Genomic DNA, 26476 nt, shown 5'->3' with positions numbered 1-26476 from the left:
AGTATTGATAGTAGTAGTAGTGGTAGAGGTAGTAGTAGCAGCAGCAGAAGCAGTAGTAGTGATAATAATAATAGTAGTAGCAGTAGAAGTAGTGATAGTAGTAGTAGCAGCAGTAGTAGTATTAGAAGTAGTAGTATTAGTAGTGATAGTACTGGTAGCAGTACAAGTAATAGTAGTAGTAGTACTAGTAATATTGATAGTAGTAGTAGTAGAATTTGCGATAGTAGATGTACTAGTAGTAGTATTAGTGGATGAAGCAGTAGTAGTAGTATTGATAGTAGTAGTAGTAGTGGTAGAGGTAGTAGTAGCAGCAGCAGTAGTAGTAGTGATATTAGTAGTAGTAGTAGTGGTAGTAGTGATAGTAGTATTATTAGTAGTAATAGTAGCAGCAGTAGTAGTGCTAGCAGTAATATTATTAGTAGAAGTAGCAGTAGTACTAGTAGAAGTAGTGGTAGCAGTAGTAGTAGTAGTAGTAGTAGTGATAATAGAAATAGTAGTAATAGTAGTAGTGATATTAGTAGTAGTGATAGTAGTAGTAGTTATATGAGTAGTAGTAGCAGTGGTAGTGTAAGTATTAGTATTAGTAGAAGAAGCAGTAGTAGTAGTAGTAATAGTAGTAGTAGTTTAAGAAGCAGCAGTAGTAGTATTGATAGTAGTGGTAGTGGTAGGAGTAGTAGTGATAGTAGTTGTAGCACTATTAATAGTAGTAGTAATAGTAGTAGTAGAGAAAGTAGTTGCAGCAGCGGTATTAGAATTAGTAGTACTAGTAGTAGTAGTGATAGTAGTAGTTGTAGTAGTAGTCGTAGTGATATTAGTAGTACTGATATTATTATTATTATCAGTAGTATTTGTGATAGTAGTAGTAATGAGAGTAGTGGTATTATTATTAGTAGTGATATTAGTAGTAGTAGTAGTAGTAGTAGTAGTGGTATTTGTGATAGTAGTAGTAGTGATAGTACTACTAATACTACTAGTACTACTATCACTACTACTACTACTACTACTACTAATATTAGCAGTGATAATAGTAGTAGTATTTATAATACTAGTGATAATAGTAGTGATAGTAGTAGTAGTAGTAGTAGTTGTAGGCGTAGTAGTAGTAGCAACACTAGTGGTGATAGTGATATTATTATCATTAGTAGTAGTATTGGTAGTAGTAATAGTGGTAATGTTGGTAGTAGTAGTAGTAGCAGCAATAGTATTTGTAGTAGTAGTAGCAGCTTTAGCAGTAGTGGTAGTTGTAGTAGTAGTAATAGTAAGTTGGCTGTGGTTGTCAATGAACAGTACAGTGTTGTAGGCTGTATGCTTTAGGACTCACCTTGGAGGGAATAGGGAACCGGGTTTGCTCAGCCTTGCCTGGAGTGTGGATGGCAGTCAGGGGAGGAGGCCAGGAGTGGGTCATCTCCTGCAGGGAGAGACATTACTCAAGTCAGCCAGATAACGTATACAGTTGAAGTCAGAAGTTTACATACACTTAGGTTGGAGTCATTAAAACTTGTTTTTCAACCACTCCACACATGTTTTGTTAACCAACTATAGTTTTGCTTTGTTCATACTTTGTGCATGACACTAGTAATTTTTCTAACAATTGTTTACAGGCAGATTATTTCACTTATCATTCACCGTATCACAATTCCAGTGGGTCAGACGTTTACATACACTAAATTGACTGTGCCTTTAAACAGCTTGGAATATTCCAGAAAATAATGTCATGACTTCTGATAGGCTAATTGACATTATTATAGTTAATTGGAGGTGTACCTGTGGCCTACCTTCAAGGCCTACATTCAAACTCAGTGCCTCTTGCTTGACATCAAGGGAAAATCAGCCAAGACCTCAGAAAAAAATTGTAGACCTCCACAAGTCTGGTTCATCCTTGAGAGCAATTTCCAAATGCCTGAACGTACCACGTTCATCTGTGCAAACAATAGTACGCAAGTATAAACACCATGGGACCATGCAGCCGTCATACCGCTCAGGAAGGAGACGCGTTCTGTCTCCTAGAAATGAACATACTTTGGTGCGAAAAGTGCAAATCTATCCCAGAACAACAGCAAAGGACCTTGTGAAGATGCTGGAGGAAACAGGTACAAAATTATCTATATCCACAGTAAAACAAGTCCTATATCGACAAAACCTGAAAGGCCGCTCAGCAAGGAAGAAGCCGCTGCTCCAAAACCGCCATAAAAAAGCCCAACTGCGGTTTGCAACTGCACATGGGGACAAAGATCGTACTTTTTGGAGAAATGTCCTCTGGTCTGATGAAACAAAAACAGAACTGTTTGGCCATGATGACCATCGTTATGTTTGGAGGAAAAAGAGGGAGGCTTGCAAGCCAAAGAACACCATCCCAAACGTGAAGCACGGGGGTAGCAGCATCATGTTGTAGGGGTGCTTTTTGCAGGAGGGACTGGTGCACTTCACAAAATAGATGGCATAATGAGGGTGGAAAATTATGTGAATATATTGATGCAACATCTCAAGACATCAGTCAGGAAGTTAAAGCTTAGTCGCAAATGGGTCTTCCATATGGACAATGACCCCAAGCACACTTCCAAAGTTGTGGCAAAATTGCTTAAGGACAACAAAGTCAAAGTATTGGAGAAGCCATCACAAAGCCCTGACCTTAATCCTATAGAAAATGTGTGGGCAGAACAAAAAAAGCATGTGAGAGCAAGGAGGCCTAAAAACCTGACTCAGTTACACCAGCTCTGTGAGGAGGAACGGGACAAAATTCACCCAACTTATTGTGGAAAGCTTGTGGAAAGCTACCCGAAACGTTAGACCCAAGTTAAACAATTTAAAGGCAATGTTACCAAATACTAATTGAGTGTATGTAAACTTCTGACCCACTGGGAATGTGATGAAAGAAATAAAAGCTGAAGTAAATCATTCTTTCTACTATTATTCTGACATTTCACATTCTTAAAATAAAGTGGTGATCCTAAGTGACCTAAAACAGGGAATTTTTACTGAGATTAAATGTCAGGAATTGTGAAAAACTGAGTTGAAATGTATTTGGTTAACGTGTATGCATATGAATGAGCATGCACCAGATCACAGCTTGACTCACACTGCACACACACATTAGTTGAGCTTGCTCCTCATTTATCCATTACAGTCAATACTCTCTCTCTCTCTCTCTCTCTCACACACACACACACACACACACACACACACACACACACACACACACACACACACACACACACACACACACACACACACACACACACACACACACACACACACACACACACACACACACACACACACACACACACACACACACACACACACACACACACACACACACAACACTTAAATTATCATTATCAACCCGATTGAGGTCTGTTTCGAACTTCGGACGGTTAATGAAAATAACCCCCTCTGGCTTTATTCACCTGAAGTGTCAGACTGAGCTTGATGCCTAATAGAGATACTCACATTTCAGAGTAGCACAATGTGGCAATGAAATCTACTAAGCTAGTAGCACAATGTGGCAATGTAATCTAATGATCTAGAGTAGCACAATGTGGCAATTACATCTAATGATCTAAAGTAGCACACTGTGGCAATGAAATCTAATGATCTAGAGTAGCACAATGTGGCAATTACATCTAATGATCTAGAGTAGCACAATGTGGCAATTACATCTAATGATCTAGAGTAGCACAATGTGGCAATCAAATCTACTGATCTGGAGTAGCACAATGTGGCAATCAAATCTAATGATCTAGAATAGACAAAGTGGCAATGAAATCTAATGACCTAGAGTAGCACAATGTGGCAATGAAATCTAATGATCTAGAATAGACAAAGTGGCAATGAAATCTAATGACCTAGAGTAGCACAATGTGGCAATGCAATCTACTGATCTAGAATAGCACAATGTGGCAATGAAATCAAATGATCTAGAGTAGCACAATGTGGCAATGAAATCAAATGATATAGAGTAGCACAATGTGGCAATGTAATCTAATGATCTAGAGTAGCACAATGTGGCAATTACATCTAATGATCTAGAGTAGCACAATGTGGCAATGAAATCTACTGATCTGGAGTAGCACAATGTGGCAATCAAATCTAATGATCTAGAATAGACAAAGTGGCAATGAAATCTAATGACCTAGAGTAGCACAATGTGGTAATGAAATCTAATGATCTAGAATAGACAAAGTGGCAATGAAATCTAATGACCTAGAGTAGCACAATGTGGCAATGCAATCTACTGATCTAGAATAGCACAATGTGGCAATGAAATCAAATGATCTAGAGTAGCACAATGTGGCAATGAAATCAAATGATATAGAGTAGCACAATGTGGCAATTACATCTAATGATCTAGAGTAGCACAATGTGGCAATTACATCTAATGATCTAAAGTAGAACACTGTGGCAATGAAATCTAATTATCTAGAGTAGCACAATGTGGCAATTACATCTAATGATCTAGAGTAGCACAATGTGGCAATTACATCTAATGTTCTAGAGTAGCACAATGTGGCAATGAAATCTACTGATCTGGAGTAGCACAATGTGGCAATCAAATCTAATGATCTAGAATAGACAAAGTGGCAATGAAATCTAATGACCTAGAGTAGCACAATGTGGCAATGAAATCTAATGATCTAGAGTAGCACAATGTGGCAATGCAATCTAATGACCTAGAGTAGCACAATGTGGCAATGAAATCTAATGATCTAGAGTAGCACAATGTGGCAATGCAATCTAATGACCTAGAGTAGCACAATGTGGCAATGAAATCTAATGACCTAGAGTAGCACAATGTGGCAATGAAATCTAATGATCTAGAATAGACAATGTGGCAATGAAATCTAATGATCTAGAGTAGCACAATGTGGCAATGAAATCTAATGACCTAGAGTAGCACAATGTGGCAATGAAATCTAATGATCTAGAGTAGCACAATGTGGCAATGCAATCTAATGACCTAGAGTAGCACAATGTGGCAATGAAATCTAATGATCTAGAGTAGCACAATGTGGCAATGCAATCTAATGACCTAGAGTAGCACAATGTGGCAATGAAATCTAATGACCTAGAGTAGCACAATGTGGCAATGAAATCTAATGATCTAGAATAGACCATGTGGCAATGAAATCTAATGATCTAGAGTAGCACAATGTGGCAATGCAATCTAATGACCTAGAATAGCACAATGTGGCAATGAAATCTAATGACCTAGAGTAGCACAATGTGGCAATGAAATCTAATGATCTAGAATAGACAATGTGGCAATGAAATCTAATGATCTAGAGTAGCACAATGTGGCAATTACATCTAATGATCTAGAATAGACAAAGTGGCAATGAAATCTAATGACCTAGAGTAGCACAATGTGGCAATGAAATCTAATGATCTAGAATAGACAAAGTGGCAATGAAATCTAATGACCTAGAGTAGCACAATGTGGCAATGCAATCTACTGATCTAGAATAGCACAATGTGGCAATGAAATCAAATGATCTAGAGTAGCACAATGTGGCAATGAAATCAAATGATATAGAGTAGCACAATGTGGCAATTACATCTAATGATCTAGAGTAGCACAATGTGGCAATGAAATCTAATTACCTAGAGTAGCAAATTAAAACCATGTACTTGGATACCCCCATGCAGATCGAAACAATGTAAATGACTGGTTCTCACTGTGTGGCTTAACGTGTTTGTCAGAGTAGAAGTTATGTCTGCACACATGTCTGCACACATGACAATTGTCAGTCGTTTGGATAAAAGTGTCTGTTAAATGGCGTATATATAATATACATGATCAAACCAACTATCAATGTCTAGAAGTCAACAACATTCTTGGCTTATGATATTACAATCTTACATACTTTGGTATTCCACTAAATTCCTTTTAACCTTATTTCCTCCCCAAGAACACCAATATTATTGCCTTCTGGGAAACACACACAAGCCATTCATTTGTGTGAGATGCAGTGAGGCAGCAGGTAGCTGGCTGTACCCTCGCAAGGCTTTGAGTTGCAAATTAAATGTATTAAAAGCAGCCGAGCATAGCTCCCAAACCAAACAGGGCTATCCAAACACAGTGAAACAAGGATAACCAACTGTTTAGTCTTGCACCCCTGTGACGGCAGGACAGACCGATGGTTAAAACCTGTGTGTTTAAATAAATACACACTGGAATAATATTCTAAACTGACCATCTCCTGAAACTCTTCGGTCTAGGGATGAATTGTTTTGATTATTTCTTGAAATCTCTGAGGGATATTCAATCACACTAAGCGTCTGGGTTATCGTCCTGTGGTGTTATAAAGTATGTGCTGGATCCGACAGTATAGTATGAACAATTGTCTCTCATGTAATAGGGTTTCACAGATCAACTGCTCCTATCGATGCACTTAGACAGACACGTTACAGGATTACGATGTACTGTTGAACTGACAGCCTCAGAGATGAAGAAGCATATGGACATCATCTGTTATCTATCCATCACAAGTCTTTTCTCTCTCTCTCTCTCTCTCTCTCTCTCTCTCTCTCTCTCTCTCTCTCTCTCTCTCTCTCTCTCTCTCTCTCTCTCTCTCTCTCTCTCTCTCTCTCTACCTTTCTCTCTCTCTACTCTCTCTCTCTCTCTCTCTACCTTTCTCTCTCTCTACCTTTCTCTCTCTCTACCTCTCTCTCTCTCTCTCTCTCTCTCTCTCTCTCTCTCTCTCTCTCTCTCTCTCTCTCTCTCTCTCTCCTTTCTCTCTCTCTACCTCTCTCTCTCTCTCTCTCTCTCTCTCTCTCTCTCTCTCTCTCTACCTTTCTCTCTCTCTACCTTTCTCTCTCTCTACCTCTCTCTCTCTCTCTCTCTCTCTCTCTCTCTCTCTCTCTCTCTCTCTCTCTCTCTCTCTACCTTTCTCTCTCTCTACCTCTCTCTCTCTCTCTCTCTCTCTCTCTCTCTCTCTCTCTCTCTCTCTCTCTCTCTCTCTACCTTTCTCTCTCTCTCTCTCTCTCTCTCTCTCTCTCTCTCTCTCTCTCTCTCTCTCTTTTCTCTCTCTCTACCTTTCTCTCTCTCTACCTCTCTCTCTCTCTCTCTCTCTCTCTCTCTCTCTCTCTCTCTCTCTTTCTCTCTCTCTACCTCTCTCTCTCTCTCTCTCTCTCTCTCTCTCTCTCTCTCTCTCTCTCTCTCTACCTTTCTCTCTCTCTACCTCTCTCTCTCTCTCTCTCTCTCTCTCTCTCTCTCTCTCTCTCTCTCTCTCTCTCTCTCTCTCTCTCTCTCTCTCTCTCTCTCTCTCTCTCTCTCTCTCTCTACCTTTCTCTCTCTCTACCTCTCTCTCCCTCTCCCTGGGCTGGCAAGAGGATAACGAGCGTAGAGCAGAGCCAGGAAGGGCAGAAGTGGAGAGATAGATGAGGTACCGGGCCTGTGATACTGCCACCTCGGAAGTTAGTGGATTCGGTTATTTCAGCCACACCCATTACCGACAGGTGTATTAAATCGAGCACACTGCCATGCAATCTCCATAGAACATTAGCAGTAGAATGGCCCGTAGTGAAGAGCCCAGTGACTTTCAGCGTGGCACCTTCATAGGATGCCACCTTTCCAACAAGTCAGTTCGTCAAATTTCTGCCCTGCTAGTGCTACCCAGGTCAAATATAAGTGCTGTTATTGAGAAGTGGAAATGTCTAGGAACAACAATAGCTCAGCCGTGAAGTAGTAGACCACACACGCTCACAGGACGGGACTGCCGAGTGCTGAAGCATGTAGCGTGTGAAAATCGACTGTCGTTGTTGCAATACTCACTAACGAGTTCCAAACAGCCTCTGGAAAAAACGTCAGCACAAGAACAAGACAGCATACAATGACATTCTAGACAATTCTGTGCTTCCAACTTTGTGGCAACAGTTTGGGGAAGGCCCCTGTGCACAAAGTGAGGTCCATACAGAAATGGATTGTTGAGAACGGTGTGGGAGAACTTGACTGGCCTGCACAGCGCCCTGACCTCAACCTTATCGACTGCGAGCCAGGCCTAATTGCCCAATGTCAATGCCCGACCTCACTAATGCTCTTGTGGCTGAATGGAAGCAAGTCCCCGCAGCAATGTTTGGCTCCTCCCCCCTCCAAGTGCTGCTCATCTTCCCCATTATCCTCTGGGCACTTATACCTGTGTTCTCTGTTTGTCTGTGGCCAGTTCGTCAAGTCAACCAGCATTTTGTCTCAGCTCCTGCTTTTCCCCAGTCTCTCTTTTCTCACTCTCCTGGTTTTGACCCTTGCCTGTCCTGACTCTGAGCCCGCCTGCCTGACCACTATGCCTGCTCCTGACCCTAAGTCTGCCTGCCGTCCTGTGCCTTTACCCCACTACTCTGGATTATCGACCTCTGCCTGTCTTGATCTGTCGTTTGCCTGCCTGTTGCTGTAATAAACATTGTTACTTCAACACAGTCTGCATTTGGTTCTTACTTGAAATGCGATAAGTGGAAAGCCTTCCCAGAAGAGTGGAGGCTATTTTAGCAGCAAAGGGGGGAACAACTCCATGCCCATGATTTCAGGATGAGATATTCGACGAGCAGGTATCCACATCCATATTTTAATTGTTTGCCACATTTCTTTCAACAAAAGTGTTTGCTGGTAAATCATTAACATTAAATGATTAACATGACTGTTAAAAACATATATAATAATCTCAGCAAAAAAATAAACCTTTTTGTTTTCAGGACTCGTAAAAATCCAAATAACGTCACAGATCTTCATTGTAAAGGGTTTAAACACTGTTTCCCATGAACCATAAACAATTAATGAACATGCATCTGTGGAATGGTCGTCAAGACACTAACAGCTTACAGATGGTAGGCAATTAAGGTCACAGTTATGAGAACTTAGGACACTAAAGAGTCCTTTCTACTGACTCTGAAAAACACCAAAAGAAAGATGCCCAGGGTCCCTGCTCATCTGCATGAACGTGCCTTATGGATGTCGCAAGGAGGCATGAGGATTGCAGATGTGGCCAGGGAAATAAATTGCAATGTCCAGGACAGACAGCTGATCGTCCTCGCAGTGGCAGACCACGTGTAACAACACCTGCACAGGATCGGTACATCCGAACATCACACCTGCGGGACAGGTACAGGATGGCAACAACAATGTACAATCCCTCCATCAGTGCTCAGACTGTCTGCAATAGGCTGAGAGAGGCTGGACTGAGGGCTTGTTGGCCTGTTGTAAGGCAGGTCCTCACCAGACATCCCCGGCAACAACGTTGTCTATGGGCACAAACCCACTGTCGCTGGACCAGACAGGACTGGCAAAAAGTGCTCTTCACTGACGAGTTGTGGTTTTGTCTCACCAGGGGTGATAGTCAAATTCACTTTTATCGTCAAAGGAATGAGCGTTACACCAAGACCTGTACTCTGGAGCGGGTTCCATTTGGAGGTGGAGGGTCTGGGGCGGTGTGTCACAGCATCATCAGACTGAGCTTGTTGTCATTGCAGACAATCTCAACACTGTGCGTTACAGGGAAGACATTCTCCTCCCTCATGTGGTACCCTTCCTGCAGGCTCATCCTGACATGACCCTCCAGCATGACAATGCCACCAGCCATACTGCTCGTTCTGTGCGTGGTTTCCTGCAAAACAGGAATGTCAGTGCTCTGCCATTGCCAGCGAAGAGCCCAGATCTCAATCCCATTGAGCACGTCTGGGACCTGTTAGATCTGAGGGTGAGGGTGAGGGCTATTCCCCCCAGATATGTCTCCCCAGAAATGGTGGAAGAGTGGGATAACATCTCACAGCAAGAACTGGTAAATCTGGTGCAGTCCATGAGGAGGAGATGCCCTGCAGTACTTAGTGATAGTGACTGTTACTTTTGATTTTGAACCCCCCCCCCTTTGTTCAGGTACACATTATTCCATTTCTGTTAGTTACATGTCTGTGGAACTTGTTCAGTTTGTGTCTCAGTTGTTGAATCTTGTTATGTTCATACAAATATTTACACATGTTAAGTTTTCTGAAAATAAACACAGTTGACAGTGAGAGGACATTTCTTTTTTTTCTGAGTTTACTTCAAATCAAATAAAAATAGATGTAAATTGTATTTGTCAAATGCTTCGTAAACCACACGTGTAAACTAACAGTGAAATTATTACTGATGTATCCTACCCAAATTTCCAACCCTAATCGAGCAAAAATCTAGAGGAGGGTAGCTCTCCAGGAACAGGGTTGGAGAGCCCTGGTTCAGGCTATCTCTGACAGATGAGGGGGAAAACTATAATTGGATATTGATGTCTTCAGTTGATATTAGAGTGTACTGTACACTACAAGCCATAAAATAATCTGATCTATAGACAGTGGTCACAGTAAAGGACCCAGGCTGTCACAACAACAGTTTGCAAGGCAACATGGCTGAGAGGCAGAGAGAAAAAGAGAGAGAGAGAGAGAGAGAGAGAGAGAAAGAGAGAGAGAGAGAGAGAGAGAGAGAGAGAGAGAGAGAGAGAGAGAGAGAGAGAGAGAGAGAGAGCGAAGGCGGATAGCAGCCAATTCATAGTGGCAGACTATGTCACGCAGGGAGAAGTACCAGTCATTATTCAAGCTGGGCCTGTTGTGTGTGTGTGGCCGCAGTGCTAGCAGGACATGCTCTCTAAATAGAACATCTACAGGATACAAGAATGGCCATCTCGTGAGCTGGTTAATGAATACATCTATCCCTCGGCTGTGACTTTTGCTGTTGATCTATTTTAACACTCATACATAGGGTTAGACGATATGGCCAAAATATAATATATAAGTGATTTTAATAGGCTTTCTCCAATCTGACGGTTTAATTTTCAACCAAACTTAGGTTGTCCAATTTGTTTAACTTTTTATTTCCTTAGCACTGTATAAAAGTACCTTTATAGACAATGTTGTAAAAATTCATAACGGTATGTGGATCAATACCAGTATACCGGTATTCACAATATATATCACCCAGCCCTACTCATACAGGGAAGAACAGATCTGGAGCCATTCTATTGAAAACAATGGTAACCCAGTACATTGAGTTGTCCCTGTTACTATGTGTCGTGTCTTTACTATCATTAAATTGAAGACTTATAGTTTTTATCAAAGATTCTCTGTAATTAGTATTACGCGATCAACTGATTAATCATGTAACTGTAATTAACTAGGAAGTCGGGGGAACCAAGGAAAAATATTCAGATTACAAAGTTATCATTTCCTAAAATAACTTTTCAGATATTTTATCTGATCAATTAGTCTTCGAATTAATGAATTATTTACTTTACCTCACGTTAGTCTCATTCCAAACGTCGTAAATTGTTGGTTATCTGCACGAACCCAGTCTTCACTATGAGTCATCCATACATCAATTGTCTTAAATCATTTATTTATTAATAACTAAGTAATTCACAGAAATGCATAAACAAACAAACAAGGTAAATGTGGTTACAAGAAATGATAGGGGAATGTGCCCTAGTGGGCTAAACCGGCATCGCGGCTTGTTAGACAAAAGGGGAAGTGGGGGGTCAACTGAGATGAGACACTACAAAGTTGATCATTATAACAATTGAAATGCTAATCCTTTGCACATGAACGCTCACTCATTCGGGAACAATTGCAATCAATATATATATTTATGCTCAGTGTGTCGTCTTGATTGCTGTTGAAAAGTTTATGTTTCTGTTGGAGAGTTTCGTCCTCTCTCTCTCTCTCTCTCTCTCTCTCTCTCTCTCTCTCTCTCTCTCTCTGTCTTGGTTAGAGGGGATAGTTCAGAGTGACATGCATTAATTTGATATAGAATGGATGTTTCGGCAGTTGTTGTTCTTCTCAATGATACCGAATTCCTAGCTGCAGACTAGTAATTAATATCAAAGACTTGTTCTTATTCTGTCGGTATCGATAGTCTAAGAGTTTAAGCATGTGGTATGGTTAAAAGATTCAGCAATGGTCTACAACCTTTGTCCTGTCCTAATGGAGAAAAACATGGTCTGGTGATAGTTGGGTTTTATTCGAAATTGCAGAAAAGGGGCTGTCCCAGGATGTCTGACCCTAACTGGGCTCAGGGGCGGTCCTCTGATTTAGTTCAAATCAAAAGGGAATTGTATGTTGCTTCATTAAACAGTCCAAAATCATATTACACAATTTTACAAACAGTATCATACTCACTCATTTATCTTATACAACAAATAGATGTAAACCTCATATCTGAGGCTATTATATAAACAGCGTTATGGTAATGTGGCCACACCATCTCCCATGAGCTTCGCCAAGTTGTAACAAACGAACGTGTTTGTAGCTGGATTCTTCATAGATCTTTTATACTTTCTCTGAAACATGAAATTTATTCGTACCTCAAGTTCTGTGAGGTAGAAGAAATTCCTTTGTGCTCTATGAAAATTGGGGACCCTCGCTGCAGGCCCCGGACTGGGCACCCTCGCTGCGGGCCCCGGACTGGGCACCCTCGCTGCGGTCCCCAGATTGGGGACCCTCGCTGCGGGCCCCGGACTGGGAATCCCCGTCGCGGGCCCCGGACTGTGGATCCTCACTGATGGGAGGAGACGTATAGACAGCCTGGTGCGTGGGGCTGCCACAGGGCCCACCAGGCTGGGGAAACATACAGGAGGCCTGGTTCTGGGAGCAGGCACAGGATGAAGAGGGCTGTGGGGGAGCACTGGAGATCTGGTGCTTATCCCGGGCACTGCTCTTCCAGGCTGTATGCCCACTTTAGCCCGGCACCTCCCGAGCGCAGGCGCAGGTCAAACCGGGCTGTGGGGGAGCACTGGAGATCTGGTGCTTAACATGTGCACCTCTCCTTTTGGCTGCATGCCCACTTTAGCCCGGCACGTGCGGGGAGCTGGAACAGGCTGCACTGGGTTCTCCTGGCGAACTGAAGATACCGTGCGTAGAGTTGGCACAGGATAACCCGGGCCGAAGAGACGCACAGGAGACCAGGAGCGCTGAGCCGGCACAATCCCTCCTGGCTGAATTCCAATCCGCACAGCAACTGCGGGGAGCTTGCAGAGAGCGCACCGGGCTATGAGAGCACACTGGAGACACACAGCGCAGAGCCGCATAACCTGGTGCCTGACTAGTCACCCTCTCCCCACGGTAAGCACGGGGAGTTGGCTCAGGTCTATAACCTGACTCAATTTCCCCATGTGCCTCCCCCCAAAAATGTTTGGGGCCACCTCTCGTGGCTGCTTCGCTGACTTGCCTCCTCATATCGCCGCCGTTCCTCCTTCGCAGCCTGCCTTCAACCTGCCTTCAACCTCTCTCTCTCCTACAAACTCAGCTTTGCCAAAGGCGATTGTGTGAGGCGTGTTATTTATTTTAGAAGGCATTGTAAAGGGGTGTGAATACTTTCTAAAGGAACTGTAGAAAGGGTTGAGGATTTACCAAATGCTAAAGGACTTATAATAAGGGTTACCTGGAGAAAGTCGGACCTCTCTGAAATGAAAATGGATGGCCATTTTCTTTAATAAAAAGTAGGCCTATGGCATACACTCTCATATCCCCTCAATTTGAGTCTTGGATTTAATTTAATTTAACATCCCTTCACTGACATAGAAGTAGGCTATATAAAGAGTGCATGGTGGGTGGAGGAATTGACTGACAATATGTATGTATGGATATATCAGCCTATAGGATAATTTATTCTGTCAAACAGGTAGGCCTACCTCTTATTTGTCAATTAAACTTCTTAGGGCTGCAATCCCGTTAACGGGGTGATATGACAACAGCCAGTGAAAGTGCAGGGCGCCAAAATCAAAACAACAGAAATATCATAATTAAAATTCCTCAAACATCTTATATTTTATACAGTTTTAAAGTTAATCTTGTTGTTAATCCCACCACGGTGTCCGATTTCAAATAAGCTTTACAGCAAAAGCACCACAAACGATTATGTTAGGTCATCACCAAGCCACAGAAAAACACAGCCAATTTCCAGCCAAAGAGAGGAGTCAACAAAAGCACAAATAGAGATGAAATTAATCACTTACCTTTGATGATCTTCATCAGATGACACTCATAGGACTTCATGTTACACAATACATGTATATTTTGTTTGATAAAGTTCATATTTATATAAAAAAAACTCTGAGTTTACATTGGCACGTTACATTCACTAGTTCCAAAAACATAGAGTGATTTTGCATAGCCACATCGATTCAACAGAAATTATCATCATAAATGTAGATGATAATACAAGTTATACACATTGAATTATAGATATACCTCTCCTTAATGCAACCGCTGTGTCAGAAGTCTAAAAAACTTTACGGAAAAAACAAACCATGCAATAATCTGAGACGGAAAAATAATCAAATTAGCCGCCATGTTGGAGTCAACAGAAACCAGAAATCACATTATAAATACTCCCTTACCTTTGATGATCTTCATCAGAATGCACTCCCAGGAATCGCAGTTCCACAATAAATGCTTGATTTGTTCGATAAATTCCATTATTTATGTCAAAGTAGCTACTTTTGTTAGCGTGCATTACTTCAGACAAAAACTTCGGACAAAAACTTCCAAAAGTTATATTACAGGTCGAAGAAACATTTCAAACTAAGTATAGAATCAATCACTAGGATGTTTTTATCATAGATCTTCAATAAAATTCCAACCGGAGAATTCCTTTGTGTCTAGTGGAGCAACGGAACGCAGGGCGATATCATGTGGAATGCGCATGGCCAGGAAATGGCTCTCTGCCAGTAACCTGACTCATTCAGCTCGTATTCAGTCCCACAACACAGTAGAAGCCTCATTTATCAAGTTTCTAAAGACGGTTGACATCTAGTGGAAGCCCTAGGAAGTAAAATTTCATTCATATCCCAATGTGAAATCAATAGGGCCTGGGATGAATATATACCTACCTCAGATTTCTCACTTCCTGTTTGGATTTCTTCTCAGGTTTTTGCCTGCCATATGTGTTCTGTTATACTCACAAACCTCATTCAAACAGTTTTAGAAACTTCAGAGTGTTGTCTATCCAATACTAATAATAATATGCATATATTAGCAACTGAGACTGAGGAGCAGGCCGTTTACTCTGGGCACCTTCATCCAAGCTACTCAATGCTGCCCCTGCAGCCACAAGAAGTTTTAAATAGGAAGAAATAAGATCCAACACAAAGCCCTGTTGTTGTTGTTGTTGTTAGTAAAGTCAAAATAAAATGAACACGGTTGAAATGAATTATGCCTATTGTCAGCAACATGAGCTGCCTATTTCTGATTGTTTGTGCCGCAGCTGCTGCTTCTGGTGTGGTATTTGGTATTTATTAGGATCCCCATTAGCTGCTGCAAACGCTTTGGCTACTCTTCCTGGGGTCGACATGAAACATGACATAATACATAGTACAGAACATTATTAGTCAAGGACGGAAATACATACATTTAAAACGTCACACATAGCTTACATATCAGTACATGCACACAACATCTACAGGGCCTTCGGCAAGTATTCAGGCCCCTTGACCTTTTCCACATTTTGTTACATTACAGCCTTATTCTAATATTGACTAAATATCTTTTTCCCTCATCAATCTACACACAATACCCCATAATGACAAATCAATTTTTTATAATTTGTGTTAAAAATAAATAAATATCACATTTACATGTAGTTACATACATACAAACAGTCGGAAGTTTACATACACATTAGCCAAATACATTTAAACTCAGTTTTTCACAATTTCTGACATTTAATCAGAGTAAACATACCCTGTCTTATGTCAGTTAGGATCACCACTTTATTTTAAGAATGTGAAATGTCAGAATAATAGTAGAGAGAATGATTTATTTCAGCTTTTATTTATTTCATCACATTCCCAGTGGGTCAGAAGTTTACATACACTCAAATAGTATTTGGTAGCATTGCCTTTAAATTGTTTAACTTGGTTCTAACATTTCGGGTAGCCTTCCACAAGCTTCCCACAATAAGTTGGGTGAATTTTGGCCCATTTCTAGTGACAGAGCTGGTGTAACCGAGTCAGTTTTTTAGGCCTCCTTGCTCGCACATGCTTTTTCAGTTCTGCCTACACATTTTCTATGGGATTGAGGTCAGGGCTTTGTGATGGCCACTCCAATACCTTGACTTTGTTGTCCTTAAGCCATTTTGCCACAACTTTGGAAGCATGTTTCGGGTCATTGTCCATTTTGAAGACTCATTATGGACCAAGCATTAACTTTATGACTGATGCCTTGAGATGTTGCTTCAATATATCCACATAATTTTCCACCCTCATGATTTTGTGAAGTGCACCAGTCACTCCTACAGCAAGGCACCCCCACAACATGATGCTGCCACCCCCGTGCTTCACGTTTGGGATGGTGTTCTTTGGCTTGCAAGCCTCCCCTTTTTCCTCCAAACATAATGATGGTCACCATGGCCAAACAGTTAAGACCAGAGGACATTTCTCCAAAAAGTATGATCTTTGTCCCCATGTGCAGTTGCAAAACGCAGTCAGGCTTTTTTATGGCGGTTTTGGAGCAGTGGCTTCTTCCTTGCTGAGCGGCCTTTCAGGTTATGCCAATATAGGACTCATTTAACTGTGGATATAGATACTTTTGTACATGTTTCCTCCAGCATCTTCACAACGTCCTTTGCTGCTGTTCAGGGATTGATTTGCACTTTTTGCACCAAAGTACGTTCATTTCTAGGAGACAGAATGCGTCTCCTTCCTGAGCGGTATGATGGTTGCGTGGTCCCATGGTGTTTATACTTGCATACTACTGTTTGTACAGATGAATGTGGTACCTTCGGGCATTTGAAATTGGCTCTCAAGGATGAACCAGACTTGTGGAGGTCTACAAGATTTTTCTAAGGTCTTAGCTGATTTCTTTTGATTTTCCCATGATGTCAAGCAAAGAGGCACTGAGTTTGAAAGGAGGCCTTGAAATACATCCACACGTACACCTCCAATTTACTTAAATTATGTCAATTAGCCTATCAGAAGCTCCTAAAGCCATGACATCATTTTCTGGAAATTTTCAAGCTATTTAAAGGCACAGTCAACTTAGTGTATGTAAACTTCTGACCCACTGGAATTGTGATACAGTGAATTATACATGAAATAATCTGTCTGTAAACAATTGTTGGAAACATTTATGTGCATGTAAACTTCCGACTTCAACTGTATGTATTCAGACCCTATACTCAGTACTTTGATGAAGCACCTTCTCTGCAGATCCTCTCAAGCTCTGTCAGGTTGGATGGAGAGCGTTGTTGCACAGCTTTTTTCAGCTATTTCACAGCTAGTCTGTCCAGAGATGTTCGATCGGGTTCATGCCTGGGCTCTGGCTGGGCCAGAAGTCACTCCTGTGTTGTCTTGGCTGTGCGCTTTGAGTCGTCCTGTTGGAAGGTGAACCTTCACACCAGTCTGAGGTCCTGAGTGCTCTGGAGCAGGTTTTCGTCAAGGATCTCTCTGTACTTTGCTCCATTAATATTTTCCTCGATCCCGACTACTCTCCCATCCCTGCCGCTGAAAAACATTCCCACAGCATGATGCTGCCACCACCATGCTTCACCTTAGTGATTGTGTCAGATTTCCTCCAGGCGTGACGCTTGGCATTCAGGCCAAAGAGTTCAATCTTGGTTTCTTCAGACCAGAGATTCTTGTTTCTCATGGTGTGAGAATCATTTAGGTAAACTCTAAACAGGCTGTCAGGTAGGGGAATTTTGCTGAGGAGTGGCTTCTCTCTGGCCACTCTACCATAAAGGCCAGATTTGTGGAGTGCTGCACAGATTTTTGTCCTTCTGGAAGGTTTGCACATCTCCACAGATGATTCCTGGAGTTCTGTTTGGATTCATGGTCACCTCTCTGACCAAGGCCTTTCTCCCCCGATTGCTCAGTTTGGCTGGGCGGCCAGCTCTACGAAAAGTCTTGGTGGTTCTAAACCTCTTTCATTTAAGAATGATGGAGGCTACTGTTCTTTGGGACCTTCAATGCTGCATACATTTTTTGGTACCCTCCCCCAGACCTGTGCCACGACACAATCCTGTCTCAGAGCTCTACAGACAATTCCTTCAACCTAATGGCTTGATTTCAGCTCTGTGGGACCTTATAAAAACAGGTGTGTGCCTTTCCAAATCATGTCCAATAAATTGTATTTACCACATGTGGACTCCAATCATGTTGTAGAAACATCTCAAGGATGATCAATGGAAACAGGATGCACCTGAGCTCATTTTCAAGTCTCACAGCAAAGGGTCTGATTACTTATGTAAATAATACATTTTAAAACCTTTCTAAAAACCTGTTTTCACTATGTCGTTGTGTGTAGATTGATGAGTAAAAATGTGTATTTAGTCTATGTTAGAATAAGGCTGTAACGTAACAAAATGTGGAAAAGGGGAAGGGGTCTGAATACTTTCTGAATGCACTGTATATCAATCTTGAAGAGGATTATCTATCTTGGATGCAGTTTGAATGGACTTGAAGAGAAGAGAGAGAAAGACTGCAAGAGAGTGCTCACAAAGCAAATGTGCTAAACTCAGGGCTGAGTGTCTGCAGGTTTTTGCTCCACCCTTGTACTTGATTGATGAAATAAGGTCAGTAATTTGTAAGGAACTCCCCACACCTGGTTGTCAAGGTCTTAAAAAACAAAAACCTGCAGAGACTAGGCTCTCCATGGAATGAGTTTGACACCCCTGGTTTAAAGCAGCGATATTCAAGTGATAGACTTTTAAAACTCTGCAGCTGCAATTTAAAAAAAATCTTTACAATTAGAAAATGATCTCCAGATAAATTAGAAGCCCATTCAGTCCTTATAATACTGTAGCATATGCTGCAGCAAATGTAGGCCTTACCTGTCAGAAAGAAAAAAGTTACCATGATGAGATGATAGGTCTACATGCATTGTGAACGGCACTCCATACTGAGATTGGACGTCTATCCCCAACCTGAGCGTTGATGATTGATCACACAGAGAGCAGAGAGAAGGCCTTAGAGAAGCCATATTTAGACATTGCAAATAATTTAACAGTTCCATTTCACGCCATGCAGTTCATAAAAATATTTTGTTTTATAATTGACCACTTTCTCTTATTTATCCCGGGAAAGAGGAGTGGGTTTGGGTGGGAAATCCCGTTAAATCTTAGTAACCCGGTTCAACATTAAGTCACAGGGAATAGAGATGCTGGGAGGGCTTTAGTGCAGGGTTATAACAGGGAGTTTGGGATACTCACTGATACGCTTGTATGGCTGAGGAGGCTGGGGTGTGTTTGGTACCCGCCAATGAAGCATCACTATGGCGACTGACTTCCAGTCATAAACCAGTGCAGCCTCTCCATCGCCTCTGGCAACGGTAGTACTGTAGAAACGTCAAGGAAAACCAGTAGAGGACTATGAACTTCCCCCGAACGAGCGACCGAGCGGCTGAGTTATGTGAACCTGTCAAATATAGAACCCTCTGGGAGGGTGATGATGTAAAATAACAGTTGCCGGGCAACCGGCAATATGGCCGTCAGGTGAAGTGATTTAAAGCGGAAAACTCCCAAGAACCGGACAGGCTGAGCAAGCAGAGCAAGGAGGTTGGAAAGGACAGGCAGAGCACTGAATGTATGCTAGCAGGGTAGTCCATATCTCCAATCAGATTCTTTGATAGCGATGTTGTGTTTTTATAAGTGGATGAAATGGTCTAATTTAGAGATGGATCTAAATGTGCGTAATGGATAACTGGAGGAAAATGGGGGAGGGTCATTTCAATTTCAGTCAAGTGGAGGGTTTAGTATTTTTTGTATTTTTTTTATCTCGTCCAGGGGAGGGCAATTTGCAATTAATGAAATGTCTATATTGCGAGTGTTTTAGAATTATTTGCTTATTAGGCTATATATTGGTGTGTGCCCGATACTGTCCCTCATCTCTGATTCTCTGCTGGGCGTGCAATAAAAAGTGTGCCTAAAGGCTATTTAGTGTGGTCTCAATCAAATGATACATAGACTATAGGCTACGAAGTGCATGCTCGGAGAAGGCTATTTATTGTGGTCTCAATCAAATGATACACAGACTATAGGCTACGAAGTGTATGCTCGGAGAAGGCTATTTAGTGTGGTCTCAATCAAATGATACATAGACTATAGGCTACGAAGTGCATGCTCGGAGAAGGCTATTTAGTGTGGTCTCAATCAAATGATACATAGGCTATAGGCTACGAAGTGCATGCTCGGAGAAGCACAGAGCAACATTATATTTCTAAGATAGCTGCTGGGATGGTGTAATTTCAACTAGGCTGCATTACACACTGTAATGTATATTCCATCCATGAGCCCCAGCCTGCTCTGCCCTAGCTGATCAAAAACATTTTTATGTGATGCCTAACCAATGGCTTTGCTGTGTAGGCCTCACATTAAGAAAGATTCGAGTTACGTCCATTGTGGTGCTGAAACTGCTTCACTATTAGTCTTTGTGTGAGGTATTGATGGGGGCGGCAGGCAGCCTAGTGGTTAGAGCGTTGGGCCAGTAACCGAAAGGTTAGTGGATTGAATCCCGGAGCTGACAAGGTAAAAATCTGTCGTTCCGCCACTGAACAAGGCAGTTAACCCACTGTTCCTAGGCCGTCATTGTAAAAAATAATTTGGTCTTAAAAATTGAGGTGGTGAAGGTGCCAAACTGCCAAACTGCCTGTTCAAGCAGTTGGCACATAGTTTGGACACTGATCTGTACAAGACATGCAACCAGAGGTCTCTTCAAAGTCCCCAGGTCCAGAACAGAGTCTGGGAAATGTAGAGTATTTAATTGATCCATGACTGCATGGAACTCTCTGCCATCCCAGATAACTCAAACTGGCAATACAAACAATATAAAAGAACACCTTAATGCACAAAGGGGACTGTGAATATACTCAGCCATTTTATATATCTTGTGTTGTAATTCCCACTGTATTAGACCTTCGGAAAGTATTCAGACCGCTTGAAGCACACAGCCAAGACCAGGAGTGGCTTCTGGACAAGTCTCTTAATGTCCTTGAGTGGCCCAGCCAGATCCCGGACTTGAACCTGATCAAATATCTCTGGGAGATATGGGAGAAGAATGGGAGAAACTATGTGCCAAGGCTGTATGCAAGAAGGCTCAAGGCTGTAATCACTGCCAAAGGTGCTTCAACAAATTACTGAGTAAAGGGTCTGAATACATTATTTGATATTTCAGTTTTATATCTTTTTTTAATGAACAAAAATGGTTAAAAACCTGTTGTCTTTGTCATTATGGGGTATTGTGGGTAGATTGATGTCATGGAAAGAGCAGGTGTTCATAATGTTTTGTACACTCAGTGTAGATGTCCTAACCTACCTATTTCAGGAAATAAATGAAATGTAGTATTAGCCTTATATTTAGCTAATGAATGATGGACTATGCATACGCTTCTAACTTATAGCCTCTGTCTCTTGCTCAATACACCTGGCCTCTCTCTTTAAAAAACGCTCCTTAGCTCTTGGAGTCCAAGGACTGAGTTTGGGAAACGTTGTCATAGTGCCTTTATCCTATATATATAGCCTATCATTAGGCTTGCATTTATGTGCTTTGTATGCTTTAAAATGACACTTCCTGGTAGAAAAGTTATTTATTCTCGGATTGGAACATTTATAAAATACCAGGAAAATATTAAACCTTACTGTGGCATGTCACTCTGGGAACTCACCTGTATGTCACTCTTCATCTACACTCTTAGAAAAGAAGGTGCTATGTAGAACCTGAAAGGTAGAACCAGGTAGAACCATTCTGGGTTTTACAAAGAACAAAAACGGATTATCCTATGGGGACAACCGAAGAACTCTTTTGGAACATTTATCTGACGAGTGTAATTACAGGTCAGATCACATGGAGTGAATCAGCACCTGCTACAAAGGTCAAAGTTCACAGAAAAGGCAGCCTATATGTTTGCATCTAAGAATACAAGAAGGAAATGTACTTTTCAGTTCACATGGACCCAGTGCCCTTTACATTCAAATTCTGTACAGGCTATTATGCACAGAATGGATTTCTAAACACAAGAGCGCGTCTCGGCATTGAAGAAAGTCTAAGCACTTTTCACACAGCCACTTTAGAGGATCTAAATGTGCTAGCCAGCAACAACCCTTGATGAATTTGATCAGATTCGTATTAGAACACAAGGGCCCATTATAATAGGATCACAGAAGCCTTTATTTTTTTGTGGATAAGTGGCTTTGTGTGCAAACAGCATCTGAGGCGTAACCAGGTGTAATTAACAGTATCTGAGGCGTAACCAGGTGTAATTAACAGTATCTGAGGCATAATTAGGTGTAATTAACGGAGGGCAGGGAAAGGAAGCGAATCTAACTTACCCGTAGAATCTCCTCCACACAGCTGGAGTCACTGGACAGGCCGACCTGCAGACACAGAAGAAAAGGGCTGTTGTTAGACAGAGAGGAAGAAAAGGTACCAGATAGTTTCAAAGAGAGTAGCCTAAACGTAGCCAAAATACATAATGGTAAACTAAAGACCATCTCAACTAATAGATGGTAGTCTAGCGGTTAGTGTTGGGCCAGAATCCGAAAGGTCAATGGTTCTTATCCCCGAGCTGACTAGGGTGAAACATATGTTGATGTGCTCTTGAGCAAGACACTTAACCCTAATTTCTCCTGTAAGTTGCTCTGGATAAGAGCGTCCGCTAACTGACTAAACATGTAAAGAATAAAATAAAGAAGATAACCAATCCAGAATATGTGATATATTCAGACAACACTTATTGAGTGGTATTTATTATTTAAGTGCAGAGAGGCTTATCTATTCTAGTCTAAGAGATGACTGCTAGGGGACAGATAGGCCTAGATATTCTAGTCTGAGAGATGACTGCTAGGGGACAAATAGGCCTAGCTATTCTAGTCTGAGAGATGACTGCTAGGGGACAGATAGGCCTAGCTATTCTAGTCTGAGAGATGACTGATAGGGGACAGATAGGCCTAGCTAATCTAGTCTGAGAGATGACCACTAGGTGACAGATAGGCCTAGCTAATCTAGTCTGAGAGATGACTGCTAGGGGACAGATAGGCCTAGCTATTCTAGTCTGAGAGATGACTGCTAGGGGACAGATAGGCCTAGCTATTCTAGTCTGAGAGATGACTGATAGGGGACAGATAGGCCTAGCTATTCTAGTCTGAGAGATGACTGCTAGAGGACAGATAGGCCTAGCTATTCTAGTCTGAGAGATGACTGATAGGGGACAGATAGGCCTAGCTATTCTAGTCTGAGAGATAACTGCTACGGGACAGATAGGCCTAGCTATTCTAGTCTGAGAGATGACCACTAGGGGACAGATAGGCCTAGCTATTCTAGTCTGAGAGATAACTGCTAGGGGACATATAGGCCTAGCTGAGAGATGACTGCTAGGGGACAGATAGGCTGAGAGATGACTGCTAGGGGACAGATAGGCCTAGCTATTCTAGTCTGAGAGATGACTGATAGGGGACAGATAGGCCTAGCTAATCTGTCTGAGAGATGACCACTAGGTGACAGATAGGCCTAGCTATTCTAGTCTGAGAGATGACTGATAGGGGACAGATAGGCCTAGCTAATCTGTCTGAGAGATGACCACTAGGTGACAGATAGGCCTAGCTATTCTAGTCTGAGAGATGACTGATAGGGGATGACATCGCTCTTCAATGCTCACAAATGGAGCATTGGTAATCAGGCCGTGCCAGCCAGCCAACAGTTATCCCTCTCTCACCTCCTCAGCCCAGACACACAGCAGACTTGGAGCGGACAAGCACTGGCCAAGACAGAGTCAGATAAATCCAAGACCTGGAACGTGCCAAGACTGGGTCAGATAAATCCTAGAACTGGAACGGGCCAGGACTGGATCAGATAAATCCTAGACCTGGAACGGGCTGTGTGTCTGTGTGTGTGTGTGTAGGCTACAGTATGTCCTATAGTTGATCTCTGGGCTGGCTCATTATACCATGCCACCTACAGAGCCACATGGGACCCTGGCTGACTGGCTGGCTCTCACAGTCTGCTCTGCTCTACTAGTGACATCAGCTCAACCCGGGTATGACAGGGGGCATGCTGACACTGGAAAGGTCAGTGGGTCTGAGGAGAGGGTTCGGGGTAGTGGGTAGCAGTGAGGAGTGGGGAGAAGAGTGATGGAGAGAGCAGAGCTGGGCTTTATCTACCTCAGGCTGCATGGAGCTGGGTAGCTACACACAGCAGCATCCCCCAGACACTCCCATGCCATTTGTTGATCTGTCATGTTTTTCCACAGCCCTCCTTCTGCCACTACCCCTCTCTGCCTCTATTTTACACAATGGTGTGATCTGTGTTGAAAAGCTGCTAAACTACATGCAAGAAAACATCCACATCTATAGTTGGAAATTATATATTGTGGTTTTATGAATATGCATCTCTGCAAAGTACAAGTTCTATTTCATTCTGAGTATCAAAAAACCATGACAGAAAGCAATTATAACACAAATAACGGCAGAATGCATTGTTTAACTATTACATCAAATAGCTAATTAGTAAAACTAATAATACCATCTATATTGCACTGGTATTCCTCTCAGGTGATATTAGTGCTTGACTGTTTGTGTCTGTGTGTTTATGACTGAGCCACGCTGCACAGTGCCAGTCAACGGCAGACTGAAGGCATCCTAATTCATCCCAGATCCCACACGAGGAGATGGAGTCTGTAGGAGCTTTGTAAACAAGCCTCACATACAGACATAAACTTCCTGTTAGCTAAACCACCAGTACATAATATCCTGTTCCCATAGCAACCAACAGATGAGCTCTAATCAGAACGTTCTCTACCATTGTCCTCTGTCTAATAGAAGATACAGAGGCACAGCTTATTACAGCCACACCGAGGCTCATATCCCTGTCACCTGTGGTGAACCCCATTTAGAATCCAGGCATGACTCTCGCAGGTTCTCTACGTCTGCTTTCTTCTTCTGCCTCTGGAATGAACACCAAATGTCAACGACATAAAGAGGCATCCCAGTTCAGTGACAAACTGTTTACACCCGCTCTGAGAGGCTTGGGCTTGTCGGGATCAAGTCAGATGTGACAGATATCTGGGTTCTTAATGCAGTGTTTATGTCATGGTTTTGATATTGGAGCTAATGGGAGTCGGCTGAGATAAAACAAAGAGCAGCAGTCACAGTGCAGCCGGCTGGCTGACATAAATTGTGGAATTTCAGATAGCATTTGACAAAGACATTTCCAATGGGTTGAGAAGTGTGTTTACAGCCGCATTAAAGCAAGGAGTCACCTTCATTTCTTATATTCCCCCAAGTTATTTTAGAAAACGACTGGAACAGAACTATCCAGCTGAGATCTTATTTCCTCACTCAGGCAGGGTTCTCTATGTACCTGCCATTCCAGTCAGATTGAATGGGCATTGGGCTTACAAATGATTTCTCTGATATAGGCTAATTTCCCATGGGAATAAAAGCTTTGCAAGATGCCAGTATTCCAGAATAGCATGGTCCCATGGCCAATGTAAAATACAAATGAGAAATGCTTTCAGATCTAATTCTCTAAACTTCCATGTTAAAAACCATTTGTGTGGACAGAGTATGGACTGTAAAGTGTATGCAGAATTCTGAAATCATGAGGGATCAAAAAAAAACACAGAGGATCCTACAGTGAATATTGAGCAGCTCAGTGTTACAACTGGTGACCACTGACAAGTTTTAATCACACTAAAGCAGTTCATTGTGTCTTTTGATGAATTTAACATGCTTCTATTCATGTGAGAAAAAAATATTCAATTGTATGTGGTATGGCAAATCAGACAAAGTTAAAAATGGCCTATTCATATCATGAACATGAGTTTGGAGGGTTAAAACGATGAAATATTAAAACATTAAACCTCTCAGGAGTGGTTGTTGAGTCATGATGGCTGTGTTAAGATGGACCTATAAACAGTACTGTTAGGTCTGAAAAAACACAATAAATCAATACGAAATGTAATTATACTCTTAGGTAAAGTATTTATTCTTAGGGCAATCCCAGTAGAAATGGAACAAATAGAGGTTCCCTCGAAATATAAAAAATAGTATTGCAATGGACTGGGATTTATGGGTTAGTCTGCAGACATCTGAAGGGTGTAATTAAGATTAGAGGGATTGTTTGATTTGATGATGATGTACTTGGAATCCAGTATAAATATGAAGGGACTATACATGTATAGTTGTTTAATAAAAATAAAAAAACGATTAAAGTAATATTATTTGATAAACTAATCTGTCTACTAGTTTCATAGCTGATGTAAAATGCTTGGTGTTTTTCTCACAGGGAAAGAGCAATGCATTTTAATTGGCAGATGCAGATATCACTAGAAGTGTCCCTAATCTCTCTCCAAGTCCTTTTTTTTGGCACGACACGGGAGAATGGAAAAACAGAAGAACAAAATGGAGGAAAAAATGTCATTCACCTCGTTCTGCAAGACTGCAGAACGCTTTCAGGGGAAAAGAAGACGTATTCCTTTGAATGATGTGCGGTTCCGGGGAATATCGCAGAGGCAATTACTGGGGCAGAAATCAGTTTTC

At 41.9% G+C, this 26476-nt stretch overlaps 1 protein-coding gene across 1 annotated transcript in view; it reads right to left on the bottom strand.

Annotated features, from left to right (window-relative positions):
- Window positions 1-26476, bottom strand: part of aff2 (AF4/FMR2 family, member 2) — a 320904-nt gene that overhangs the window by 134421 nt on the left and 160007 nt on the right. Inside the window, exons 6-7 of the mRNA XM_046323313.1 lie at window positions 22271-22315; window positions 1322-1408 (exon numbers count right to left, since the gene is read on the bottom strand). Coding sequence (XP_046179269.1) covers window positions 1322-1408; window positions 22271-22315 — 132 coding nt within the window. The remainder of the gene's footprint in view (window positions 1-1321; window positions 1409-22270; window positions 22316-26476) is intronic.

This window comes from Oncorhynchus gorbuscha, linkage group LG23 (assembly GCF_021184085.1).
Source record: "Oncorhynchus gorbuscha isolate QuinsamMale2020 ecotype Even-year linkage group LG23, OgorEven_v1.0, whole genome shotgun sequence".
NCBI classification, from domain to species: Eukaryota; Metazoa; Chordata; class Actinopteri; order Salmoniformes; family Salmonidae; genus Oncorhynchus; species Oncorhynchus gorbuscha.
The sequence above is the reverse complement of the archived record's forward strand: the minus strand, read 5'-3'. Positions and strand labels throughout refer to the sequence as shown.